The sequence below is a fragment of the Fundulus heteroclitus genome, chromosome 10 (assembly GCF_011125445.2).
Source record: "Fundulus heteroclitus isolate FHET01 chromosome 10, MU-UCD_Fhet_4.1, whole genome shotgun sequence".
Lineage (NCBI taxonomy): Eukaryota > Metazoa > Chordata > Actinopteri > Cyprinodontiformes > Fundulidae > Fundulus > Fundulus heteroclitus.
Window position 1 is genome coordinate 6,101,149 of NC_046370.1, and position 13,862 is coordinate 6,115,010.

Here is a 13,862-nt window from a genome sequence, read left to right on the forward strand (position 1 = left end):
ACCAAGTAATTTATGAGTGTCGCTCCCCCTACAGGACCTTTTGAAAATAGCGCTGTCATAAACACTGGTTGCCCTCCGCGTGCCCCGCACCCCACAGCCATCACAAGGACTTAGAAGAGAATATAATAAGGTAAATATTTTACTTAGAGCTGCTTTAACATTCAGTCTTTGTATAATATAATCACCTCCCTTACTACCTTGGTCTCTCTGTGAGGTGGCAAGATAAGCTTGGGTCCTTCTTCAGCCATGTTTATCACAGTTCTTGGTGCTTTAAACTGTTATTGTAATTATTGCAAACTTAAGCTATAAGCTGCAGTATACTAACCTATTTTCTGTTCACATGGCTTGTTCTCTTGTCTTTCCCCTTTTGAACACTAGCTAAGAAAAACTGTCCTCTCTGTGACACAACATTGATACATCGGGGAAACAAGAAATCTTGCACAGCTAATTTAAAGTTCCTAGACTTTAATCAATGTCAATAAAGTATAAATTGATAACAATATCTTTTACTGTCATGGTTTTTTTCCACCCACGGATTAAATCTACTCCAATATAAAGATGGATTATCTTCATTCTTCACATTCATTTGTTTTAAGACTTTTTACACATCTATGATGGGTGCCAGCAACTGCGGAAGTTGCTTAAATTGGAAAGAAACAAGCAATCCAAATATTACTTAAAAACACCAAACATGCAGCCAACTATGAATGTTTACAGCTAAAGTTTCAAACAATTTTCTTCTGACATGTTTTCCTTTGCCTCAACAAGACAAGTTATTTTGTAAAATCAAGCCCCCCTTTTCCCTCTGTTTATTATCTCTATATAATAATAATAAAATAGAAATTTGATGCTAAGCAAATCCAAGTTTTGAATAGTTCGTGCAATACACATGAAGAATTTCTTTAGATGAGAAATATGCATTTATTATTAGTCTTGCTCTTTTAATTTATGTGACTATGACATTTTTCTTGCATTTTTCTTCTTTACACCTTGAATAAGTATGGAAATGATGCTGCTCTATTTGTGCCTGAATCAATAAGCATCTCTAATGGGGATGAAATACTGGCTTTTGACATTTTTTTGCACTAAACTGAGGTTCATGTAAAGAATACACAGAATTGAAATATGCACGTCCAGGTTTAAACTGTATTCAAACTTTTTAAATTGCCGGTTTGGATTATATTTGTCTTCATTTTTTGAATCTCTCCAGTGCAGCTGTGCCATTCAAAATATATTTTTAGCTTTAGCTGTCACACAGCAATATGTTCCCTTCCTCCCACATGCTTGATTCCTTTAACAAGACACCCTCAGCTTTTGCTCATTTGGTGATAAAACTGAATCCATTTTCAGACAGAATTTCTGCCAATTATTTGTTTAACAACATGGAAAATGTGTTTACGTTAACACAGACTTTTTACATAATATAAAGATATTATAAAACTATTATTTGATCATCAAAATTACAAAAATATATCTTAACAACTAAAGTTTCTGCAGGCCACTGTAGGTTTGTCAGAGAACAATATAGAACACAGACCAAGGCACACAGCCCAGGTTGGAGCATCTGTTGATAGGACAACAATTACTCAACCACTCCCCGAATGTGTCCTTTATTGAAAAGAGGTCATAAGTAACCCACTGCTCAAGGACAGTCATAAGAAGGTCCATTAAAGGTTTGCCACGCATCAAGTAGGGGCCACAGCAAAACAAATTAGACCAAAATTAAGCTTTTTAATAATGAAAGGTTTCAGGTATGGAACTAAATTCATTGCAATCCTGGACAAAAACCTGCAAAAGACTGGAGATTGGGGCTGAAGTTCACCATCAACAGGAAATTCACCCTAAACATACTGCCAGAGCTACAATGGTATGATTTAGGTCCAGAGAGGGGTAGTAACTAGTTACATTTACTCAGTTACATTTAATTGAGCAACTTTTTTTTTAACAAAATGTACTTTTAGGAGTAGTTTTGCTGCACTGTACTTTATACTTTTACCTAAAGGAGCAATAAGCGATATTTCACCACTTGGTGATGCTTAAGCACCGTCTGTAGACCAAAACAAGACGGCTGCCACCCAACACCCAGCTCCCTTCTGACGAGTCGCCTTCTATGCTCATATTTGTAAAGGACAAAAACACAGGAAAACAACATAACCTTTCAGAGGAACATTTCAAGTGAAGAAGTAAGTAATTGATAACTTGATAATGCTGTTAGCAAGAGAACATTTTGATCTGCTGGGGGTGCTCACCACCATGTTACTCCAAAGCTGTGGTTTTCTAGGGCAGGGAGGGGCTGAGCGCTGAGTGGCAGCTGCTGGTGAAGATTCTCAGTCATCCAGGTCATGGTCATTCCAAAAAAAAAGTAAAAACAAAACAACTGGACTTGTTTTCCGTAGTGAAGACATTTCGCTTCCTCTCCAGGAAGCTTTCTCAATGGCGTACCGCGAGCGAGCTATTTTTAGAAACGTAACGTCACGATGACGTCACATCACGTGGTACGCAGTAGGACAAGCTTGCATAGTCCGCCGCTGTTTCGCTGTAAAAGAGACGTGCGTTACCCTTGGTTTTACTCGGTAAATGACTGCTTTTTCCAAATCTAAGACCATGGTTGTTAAACATTGTTGCTATGGAACGTGCAACAGCGACTCGAGTTACGCTGATCGGCCGCATATGAAGGATGTTTTCTTCAAGACTGCCAAGGAGAAATGTGTGCGCTGGGACCGGGGCGGTCGGCCTACACAACAGTTCAACCCGGAAAAAGTTACCAAATTCAAGTACATATGTAGCAAGCATTTTGTTGGAGGAAAGGGCCCAACCGAAGTACATCCTGACCCAATTCCAGCGACATCAAGTAGTGAACAGGTAAGAGTATTTTGGTGGCCGACATCTTAATAATGAAGCGCCTGCTACCATGATAGCATATAGGCTATCGTGGTAGCAGGCGCTAACATGATACCCTGCTACCAGGATAGCTTACTCAAAAACATTTCAAATAAGACAAACATTAAACATATACCGATCCCTGGACGGACGCTATGATCGCCGAGCAGGAAAAAAACAACAAAGCTTACCGTTCGATCAAGTCGGTTTTTAAACCCTTGACACTCAAGCCATCGTTTGAGCTGAAGGTTGGTGTGTTCTTCGACAGCGCGACCAGTAATCCGTGCGCCTGGGACATCGTCTTGGGAAAGTTTAACGGCTGTAAAGTCGGTCATATCGCTGTTTCTGTTGCGCGTGTAATAGCTGGTTGCTACGGGCGTTCTCTACCTGTATGCCCTACCTAAGCGGCAAAAGGGGCGTTGCTCTTGAGTCGGTAATGTCACGTAATGTGGAGTAACAAGCTTTATACCATTACCAAACAAAGGCCTTGTTATGGCTTAGATAACATGCAAATTCAACCAAAACAGGTCCTCCCCTTAGTAATGGGCGGTCGTTGAAGCCATTAAGCCAGCAGATTGGACCGAAACTGGTCCACACCTCTGTAACAAGGAGTCGTTAGGGTTGTCATTGGCCTGGCTTAAAGGAACAATGTTTTGATCACCCGAATGAGGGTGAGAGTGACGATTGGCCGGAATTAATCCTATAGCTGTGTTGTAAGTTTTTGAGAGTTGGAACCTAAGGCCTCCTCCCCTGTTTAAGGTTGTTTTTTCTCTCTTAACGTAGATGGCTTCCTTCACACCCCTTTCAAACCATCTGTCTTCTTTGTCCAAAATGTGAACATGTTGGTCCTCAAAAGAGTGTCCTTTGTCCTTAAGATGTAAGTGGACAGCAGAGTCTTGTCCCGAGGAGGTAGCTCTCCTGTGTTGAGCCATGCATCTGTGGAGAGGTTGTTTGGTTTCTCCAATATAAAGATCAGGACATTCCTCACTGCACTGAACTGCATACACCACTCCGCTCATCTTAGGTTTGGGGGTTTTGTCCTTGGGATGCACCAGCCTCTGTCTGAGGGTCCTGTTTGGTTTGAAATGTACTGGGATTTTATGTTTGGAGAAAATCCTCTTGAGTTTTTCAGAGACTCCAGCAACATATGGGATGACAATGTTTTTGCGTTTATTCTTCTCACCATTATGTTCTGCAGCAGGTCTTTTGCCCGCTGCAGACACCTTACAACACCGGGCCAAGCATGTCCCAACTAAAACAGAAGGGAAGCACAAGGAAGAGAAACACATCAAAGATGCCCTCCAAACCTGTGGGTACCCTAACTGGGCTTTTGTCAAATCAGCAAGAAAATCCAAAAGACTCCTCGTTACAGAGGTGTGGACCAGTTTCGGTCCAATCTGCTGGCTTAATGGCTTCAACGACCGCCCATTACTAAGGGGTGGACCTGTTTCAGTTGAATTTGCATGTTATCTAAGCCATAACAAGGCCTTTGTATGGTAATGGTATAAAGCTTGTTACTCCACATTACTCCAGACTTTTTGAATTGAGAAAGCTTCCTGGAGAGGAAGCGAAACGTCTTCACTACGGAAAACAAGTCCAGTTGTTTTGTTTTTACTTTTTTTTTGGACTGAGTGGCAGCTGTTCACATGCACGTACATTCACACGCGGTCCGGCCCACCGGACGACAGAGAAAAACAGAAAGATCTGCGTGTGAAGCCATACCATAGTCCATCTGAAATATTACCTTTGGTTCTTCACATCATTATTTTTTATAGTTTTCTATCTAAAATATTGAAATGTTGCTTATTGTTCCTTTAAGTCATTTATTCAGGTATCACTACTCTTACTTGAGTACAATATGTGGCTACTCTACCTACTACGAGTAACTTCATGAATAAAGAACAAAGTTGTTTTAACCAAAGATGCACAAGAGACAAAAACCTAGAGTTTATGTTAAAGTGAGACTTTTTATTTGTATGCAAGCTTTGTTATTTTAATGTTATTTTCCATCTGTTGAGCTCATAGAGCCATTTGGAGGTCAAATAAACGTACAGTAAACAGTAGATATTATCATTGGAAGTCTTTGCACTGTTCTAACATACTGTATACATTAATTGCTGTAAGTATTGCTTTCAAGTTTAATGTTGAAAACATGATTTAGAAAAGGGTTTCTTTTGTCTTTAGTGTATCTTTTGTCTTTAAAATACCAGAATTGCACATAACCTTATATTTTTCTGTCCAGTTACATATTTTTTAACTATTAAATCATCAATTTCTATGATAAGTTACTCAGTACTTGAGTAGCCTTCTTAATGAATACTTTTTTACTCTTACTTGCATAATTTCTTGGACGACAACTTTTTACTTTTACTTGAGTAAAAATATGTTGAAGTAGTGCTACTCTTACTTAAGTACAGTTTTTGGCTACTCTACCCACTTCTGATTAGATCAAAGCATAGACTGGCCCTTTCAAAATCTGTATAGACTGAATTAGTATCAGTTACTAAAAACTAATGTTTGCAGACACGCTTTGTCCAATCTGACATAGGTGGTGCAATTTTTCAAAGATGGTGCAAAAACTGTAGTCACTAAATGTGCAAAGCTGGTGGAGGCTTCCCACAAAATACTTGCAGCTTTAGTAAAAGAAGGTTCATACAAAGTAGTCTTGTAGCAAAAACTCAAATACTGCAGAAGTCCAACAGAACACCTATATAACTCTGTCATGAATCCATAATTTCTGATTTTTTCTGTTACAAACAAAAACTTTTACTTTGTCAAGCTTAAATACTCGATTGTATTTCACTATAGCTCAGTATTTTCCATCACAACATTACTTTATATAAAGCAGATAGTCATAGTTTCCAAGCAGCAAAAATCATCAATGATCAGAAATACGATTTCTCCTTAAATATATGATAAGAATAAAATAGGAAGACCAGAATCTGTTGGCAAATACAGTTCTAGACTTTATTATGGCACAGGAGTGCAAAACACCATATTAAGCATATTTGAAACACAATTGTAAATACTCAACTGAATCAGTATTTGACCAACGATATGAAGTGAAAGGAAAAAGTCTTTGCACATTGTATACTGTGTGTACGCTTTAGACTCGGTTTCTTACAGTGTTGAAGTTGGGGAAGAGGCTGAGGGGTGAGGAGCCGCTGACCCTGAGTGGCAGGAAGTGTTCCAGCTGGGCGTGGGTCTGCTGCTGAAGGGGTCGACCCGGGAGGGGAAGGGAACTGATGAGTGGATGGACCTGGTTCTGGGACAGCGCACCTGAAAACAAAGACGCACATTTTGGACTTTGATATTTTTTTTCCTCCACAAAAGCTTTACATGTAGATTCAATTACACACGCTGGGATAAAGCCTGATTTTAGCAACTGAATGAGAACAAGGCCCTGGGAGGGGATGATTCACTCAGTAAAGCTTTAATGACTCCAGTAATAGCAGGCGAAAATTAGAGGCTTTGTGTGGCCTTTTCCTACTTCACAAGTCCATTGTTTATCTTGAGAAATGCCTCTGGCCTTTAAGCTGCAACCCCAGTGTCTATAATTTTGTGTTTCTTTCCCTGATTCTAGAACAGGATGAAAAAAAATCCAGAGATTTTAAGATTTTGTGTTATTTTCAAACTAACCCCTAATTCTTTTGTATATTTTGCTTCAACTGAGCCTGATTTCCTTTTAATCTTTTGAACTGGTCTTAATCTGTAGTTTCTCTTAGCTGTTCTGTAGTCCTTCATTACATTTTAAGGAAGGGTCTCACTATAACCCACAGAGAGAATCTCAACCAGACAGGTAGGTGTCAGACCTACACCGTTTGGAAACATCACCTGAGGGAAAAAAGCAAAGTGCTACTTACAGTGGAATTACCTGTGTTTACAATTTTTATTTTAAAGATGTGCAACTCTTAGGATATTAATTTATGTTCACAAAAATAACATCTAATTTTGATTTTAATTGATGTAAACTGTTTAAATACATTTTGTTGTGTACTTTGAGTCTCTGGTTATGCAGAAAAGTTAAAAGAAGTCTCTCCAGGTGCTGCATAGATATCTTTATATTCTGTTTTGGTCATATTTTTCAATTCATTCAGTATGCTCTATTCCCCTATTATGTTCTTTTGAACAATTATGTAACAGTTTGGCAGCAATTATGCGAATCCTACATTTTTATTTCTTGCTTTGTAGTCCAAGCTCAAGGATATGTGAAAATGTTCGGTTGTTGGGTGTATCAGGGTTCTCACCAGCGCAGTTAAATCGGCATGACATGTCATCGGCATGAAAACGTATTATATATTTACATATTATTACATATTATTTTGACAGTAAATGGCATATGTACTTTTTTAGGTATGCATATCTAGTTTAGTTTATGTCTTGATCGCAGTCAGCTTTTGCATGACGCTCATTGGCTGACATCAGGACTTCCTTTCCTGAGAAGCACCCAGGTCTTCTCAGGAGCTATTCAGCTCCTGAGAAGACCTACAGATTAAGACCAAACAAATTTGTTTCAGAATTTTTTTTTAATAGTCAAAAAGAGATGTGGAAAGATTTTTCTTCAAGTTTAAAAGGATACACTTCTTTTTGTTGATCTATACCATAAAATCGTTATAAAATTACAAAATATAGGAATAAAAAATCTAAAATAAGTATTTTTACACACATTTCATTTTACCCACCTTCAAACATTTTTAAAAACATTTTATCTATTTAGACAAAATCCCACAACCATTCTATCCATGCATTTTCCTTCAAAGTCTCCTTCCACATGACGTCTCATCTGATCACGCTTAACTCTGGTTGACCTGTGCGCTTTCAGACTGCTCATGCTTTAAAAGGGCACTGTGGCTCTGACCTTTGGCCAGACCCAAAGGAACATTAGCATGCTGACGTTAAAAGGCACAGTGTCTTACATAAGTATATTTCCAGCCTGCTGAATTTCTAAAACCGTTCATATTAAACGTCACGTGCAAATTAGAAATACGAGATAAAAGTGGGTTTAAAACTTAACCAAACAAGTTCTATGCTTAATAAATAAATAAAATTGCTGGCGAGAGAGAGAGAGAGAGAGAGAGAGAGAGAGAGAGAGAGAGAGTGAGTGATATGTCAGAAAAGAATGTAAAATCAAATAAATATTATTTTTGCTATCCGTTTAAGAGACGTTATAGATACCTAAATATTGCGGTGAGGGAGGATGGTTGGGAAGATTGGCTTTAGCAGGATGGAAAAAGTCAGAATAGAGCTTGATGAAAAGGATGGAGGGATAACTGAATGGTGGAAGGAAAATCCTGCCAAGGAAAGCGAAAATGACTGATGAGGCTGGATAGCATGCCAGACGACAATCAGAGGATAAGGAGAGAACTATGTACTTTCGGTGCCATGTAGTATTTATTTATGGAATTATGATGGAAATAAAAACTGTGGAATTATTTTAACTTTGCACAATCTTTAATGCAAAAGATTGCTGTGACAAAAGGGATCAAATATTAGACTTTGTCCAACTCATAGTTTATCAAAATAGCCTTTTAAAGTTGTATTAGTATAGTCAATTTTGTTTCAAATAGCATAAAAGTAAGAAAAAATCCTGCCCCCCCCCCCCCACACACACACACACTTTTCAAATTTTTTCTAGTTGGATTCAAATTGGTAAAAAATTAGAAACACAGGACAGATGAAAGGAGAACAGAGAAGGTTACCTTCTCAGAGTCAAAAATATTAAAACAAAAATATCATTCTGACTTGGGCAATAATTAATTAATCACATTCCTACAGATATGCCATTGTTTAATTGAATATGATATAATATAATATAATACATTTCTTGTCCAACAGTGGAGAAAAAGTCCATGACAAAATAAATAAAATAATGTATAATTATTAAAACTGGCATATTAATAGCTACAGCAACAATGCAGCATATGCATCCCTTGTAAGCTTTTCCAAGAATGCCCCAGTGATAGCAGACCCTGAGGCAGAGCCAAGACGTGCTAGGGGGATTATATAATCTTTCTAACCTGGGGGTGCAATAGGATCTCCAAAGAAGGAGCCCTAGACTAACACTGAGAAGAGCAGTAAGATAGAAATGTATATATATGTACATTTATCTTTGCACAGATGCAAATTTAAGTTTGATGTATTGCACATTGTCTCCCAAAAGGTGCAATGTTACTTAAAGGAGCTGTAAAACCTAAAACACAGCTGTGATTAAGTGGTTAGTTGTTTCTGGGTAAATGGTGGCCTAGTGGTTAGAGAGCAGGGTGTTTGCGTTCTGGGAAGGCAACGATATAGGTTTTAGCATGATATAGTATGCTGTCTATCTCGGTCCAGCTCTTCTACAGCAGTTTACAGAAAGTTTAAATTTAAGTCAGACTCAGTTTGTGTTGCAGTAAAGCTGTGGGTTATGATTTAGTGATTGTATGTTGGTGTATTATGATGGATACATTTCTAATACAGTGCTGTTATTTGAATCTTCAAGTATTAATTTGTGAAATGATCTGTAACTTGTAATTAGCAGACATTTAATTAATCACAACGTAAGATTGGATATTTCCCACTATATAATGTCTCAAGCATCATCTAATCAAAGTGGAGAAGCTTTCAAAGTTACATTTTTTTTAATTCATTACTAAAAGCTAAATAAAAAGTTTAACTCTTCTCTAGTTCAGTATTTCACAGTTAAGACTGTCATTTTCCCATGATTTACAGACTCGCCTTTCATTACTACAAAAAGTTTAGAGAATGTACTTTTTATCTAAATTAAATAAATGTATCCAGAGAGCTCCACAAATTAGGGCTAAAACTCACCGATAAAACCATGTCTGTTACTGAGACATTTGACGGTTCTCCTCTCTCTATTATAAATCTAAAGCTCACATTTTGTGCAATGAGCCATTTCCTGCTTGCTAATCTTTACTCCCATTCTTTCTCTAAGCAAAGATGAGAGTGTAGGTCACGGCAGCCATTCTTCCAGAACGGAGGGAAAAAAAAGGATTATGAGCGGCAGAAATTGCAGAATCTAAAGAGATGAAAATTAGAATTCTTTTTTTTATTTCAGTTATTTCTAAGATTAGACTCTGTGTGACTCAACATCTCAGTAGTCAAAGATATATGGAGCCAGATGGGTCTCGATATTCACAAATGCACAAATAAATCCACACACACACAGGACAAGATCCACGCAAGCACAGGCCCGATTCATGCAAGCACAAAAAAATCCACACATGCACAAAAAAATCCACACGTGCACAAAAAAATCCACACATGCACAAAAAAATCCACACGTGCACAAAAAAATCCACACGTGCACAAAAAATCCACACATGCACAAAACAATCCACACGTGCACAAAAAATCCACACATGCACAAAACAATCCACACACACACAGAACAAGACCCACACATCCACAGCTCTAGGCTTTAAACCTCACAGCATTTGTGTGTGGATTTTTGAGACTGTCCTGCCGTCTTGGGATTCACACAAGCATTTTTTTTAAACAGAGAGTGGTTTGCAACCAATCAGAAGCCTCCCTTGTATAAGCCAATCACTGGAAAGTAGTGATGGCGAGATGAAGCCTCATGAGGCATTGAACCACTCAGCCAACTGGTTCGAGAAAAGGTTCATTTCTTGACGGTTCATGTGCACACAGCACCACCTACTGGCAAGTTGTATAATCACAGCCAGCTGTATCTTAACACGTGTGATGCATATCATTTTTGTCTATTATGGCTCTTGGGAATGACTTCACAGAAGGTGTAGGACGAAATCATTTGTCTACATAAATTTTGTAAACACATGTGTACAATAAAATATTGTTTGAATGTATTCTCTGTGTGTAATTATTCCCAAAATAGTAGTGACATGATATGGCATGTTGTGTAATAATGTTTTTCTGTGACTCTAGAAAAATGGCATGGGCTTAATCAGGCAGAGGACAATGAAAGTGCTTGTGGAACTAGGCAGGGGGTAGTGAATAGGCTAATGCTTGTGTAACTTGGATGATTTCATGCATTTTTATTAAGAAACAACAATGTCTCCACAGTTTTTGGTTTCAAATGATTTCTCTTTTTTGATACTACTTCTCCAACCTTTGAAAAGACACGCTCACATGGCACAGATGATGCCGGGGTGCATAAATAAATAAGTGCAAGTATGTACAGGTTAGGGTACTGTGACCAATGATTAGCCCAGTACTATACGGTCCCACAGTTTCCCCTCAGCAGCAACACTGAAGCACACAGAGGTTCCCGCTGCGTCTTTACGCACGATCCAGCTGCTGATGTCTCCTCTCTTTTCAGCTCAATGCACTTCTAGACTGTTACGGTTTATAACATTCTCATCACCTTTCACAGCGACAGGTTTCTCTTCTCAGTCGACCAGATAAAAATCTCTATTGCTCTCCTCAGTGCGCTTTGGGCGGTGAGGTGGGAGGATTTTACCCGATGGTGCGCTGCGTGCGACGGATAAACAGGGTGGAAATGCATAAATAAAAACTGTAAAGGGCTCCTATACAGTGATCATAGGAGCTGACCGCTCTGAGATCAGCCTCCTGATGTTACAAGTTCTTTAAAATGAAAGCGCGCACCCAAATTACAAGTAACGTAATTTTGCGCACCTGAAAAAAGCGCACGGCAGAAGCGCATCGAAGCGCTGAGGCACAGAAATACGGTGCATGTAGTAAAAAAAATGCAGAATTAATAAAAACAACTTATAACCAGACGTAGCGTTTTAAACTGCATCTGGTGAGCAGAACTGTTTTATGACCCAGAGTGCAGCCATCACTGGTTCTGAATGAAGGCAATATCTGGCAGCAGCTCTCTTCCCCCTAAAATTATTCATAACTCTGATTGCTGCTCTGTTAACATGAACTGCAGCAGGAATTACTGATGGCCACAAGCTGTGAAAGAAGCTGAAACATCTCAGCAGAAGGCGGAGTTTTTATCGTCCGCTGCCCAGATGGGCGTTGGGATTTTTATGCGTGAAAAATGCCATGTTTGCGTGTGACTGTGTGAAGTCAGTGACGGTCAATGCGTGATAGTTGAGAGCACTGATCTCCTATCTATCTATCTCTCTCCTAAACTCTCCAAACACCAAACTAACTGTCTCAAACTAAATAACCACTATCCAAACTATCAAAACTCTATCCACTCTCTCAACTGACCGCAACTCGCCTGCAACAACCCACATTTTGAATGAAGCCTGTGGGGATTCTAAAAGCTGTCGAAGCCGCGCCAACATCTGAACCACTTCCCGAAGCGGTCACGTGGTACAGCCGGCCAGCGAGGCTTCGGACGTCATCGTTTTCGGCTCCTCCCCTAAATGAAACAAGCCTCGATACGCGCTTCACGGAAACGCCCCCTCCATTACTCGACACACGCCTCGAAGCCTCGGCACATAACGTAACATCACAAACTTACAACATGTTACTTTGCTCCACATACTTTTGGACATGTAGAAATGGAAAAAAAACCCCACACATCCCACCTCTTCTTTTTCTTTCTTGTTTTTTTTATTTACATTCTTTATTTGTGTTAATTATTTTAAAACAAGGCATAACTCATAGATATTGACACTGCAGGCCAAACATGTTTATTTTTGTGCAACATTGTAACTTTTGATTCTTTTCTGATTCATTCTTAAAGCTATAGTGTTTCTTGTTCAGAGACACTTTTTGTTATACAGGGTAAAATGGTCCTTCCATCCTGAAAGTAGTTAATACATTATGTATTCATAAAAAGGAGGTTAAAAGAATCATTCTTTGTAGGAGCTGCAGGCCTGTATAAACTCTGACCAATCTCTGCCGTTCGGTTCAAAGAGCAGGAATTTGTCATAATTTTGTTGCTTCTCTCACTCTCCTCTGTCCCTCAAGTTCCAGGGGAATCGCCTTATCTCTTGGTTGTCCCACATGCCAATCCTTCTGAGGCGCTAACGTAACAGTAGTGTCCGTGCTCGTTTCCTACTAGCCTCTGCTTGCTAGCTGTGCATGCACACGTATCCGGTTAGCTTAGCGGCTAGGTTAGCAGTTAGCCATTCATTGTAGCTCCACTGCTCTCACCGTATACTTTCAACATGGCTGAGAGTCGCCAGAAGCGAACCGCGTTCATATTTATGAGAAGAAGATGAAGGCTTCAGTCGAAAGAAATAAGACCAGATTGGATTTGGGAGATTTTTTTTCACCCGCTTAAACAGCGGAACAGCAGGTTAGATGGTTTTGCACGTGCGCAGTTATTCAAAAAGGGTCTTGGGAAACCTCTGGAAAAATCGCCGACCCTAACTTCAATTTGTGTGTTTTATGTTGACTGATTTCATTATTTAGCACCCTATTGTTTTTCTTTTCTCTGTAAAAAAAAATATATATAAAAAAAATCATTCATAGCTTTTGGCGATCAATGAAGTAATGTGTTGCATGCAGGAAAGTACAAGAGTATTTTTTTTTTTTTATAACTCATAACTGTTGAAGGACATCCTGAATTAAAGTTTGTAATTGCTGAAAGGCCAAAGATAGACTATTTCAGTAAGTATAAAGGCATTTTAAAACAAAATCCAACCGTGTCACTAAGGTTTAATAGCAGTATTCATTTAGCTATTTTCTGTATTTGGGGGAGTTAAAAGTTAAAAGGATTTGCAGTCATTCAAAGCTGATGCGTTTTATAGCCCACAAATCTGGAGAGGTCGTTATTTTATATCTGCTGTCGACATCGAGGCCTCAGTGCATCATAAATCTGAATCAGGATGAAGTGTGATTTTAATTATCCATGAAGACTGTTGACATTTGCACCAAATAAAGAAGAATAAACACTTTATTAAACCAGACATTGACATTTTTCTAGCATATTCCGTTTATGCTACAACATCATACAATAAATAAAAATGGTAGAATTATTGTTAAAGATTTATGAATACAGCATATTCAGCCAACATAGTGATGTTGCTGTTCACTACAACACAAAAAGCAGCGATAACGCGACTCAATTAATTTCT

The 13,862-nt window shown here is 38.7% G+C and overlaps 1 protein-coding gene across 2 annotated transcripts in view; it reads right to left on the reverse strand.

Moving 5' to 3' along the window:
• Positions 1–13,862, reverse strand: part of LOC105919501 (zinc finger protein 385C) — a 115,389-nt gene that overhangs the window by 19,888 nt on the left and 81,639 nt on the right. For both annotated transcript variants that reach the window (XM_036141842.1, XM_036141843.1), the window contains one exon: positions 6,005–6,159. In XM_036141842.1, the coding sequence (XP_035997735.1) occupies positions 6,005–6,159 (155 nt within the window). The remainder of the gene's footprint in view (positions 1–6,004; positions 6,160–13,862) is intronic.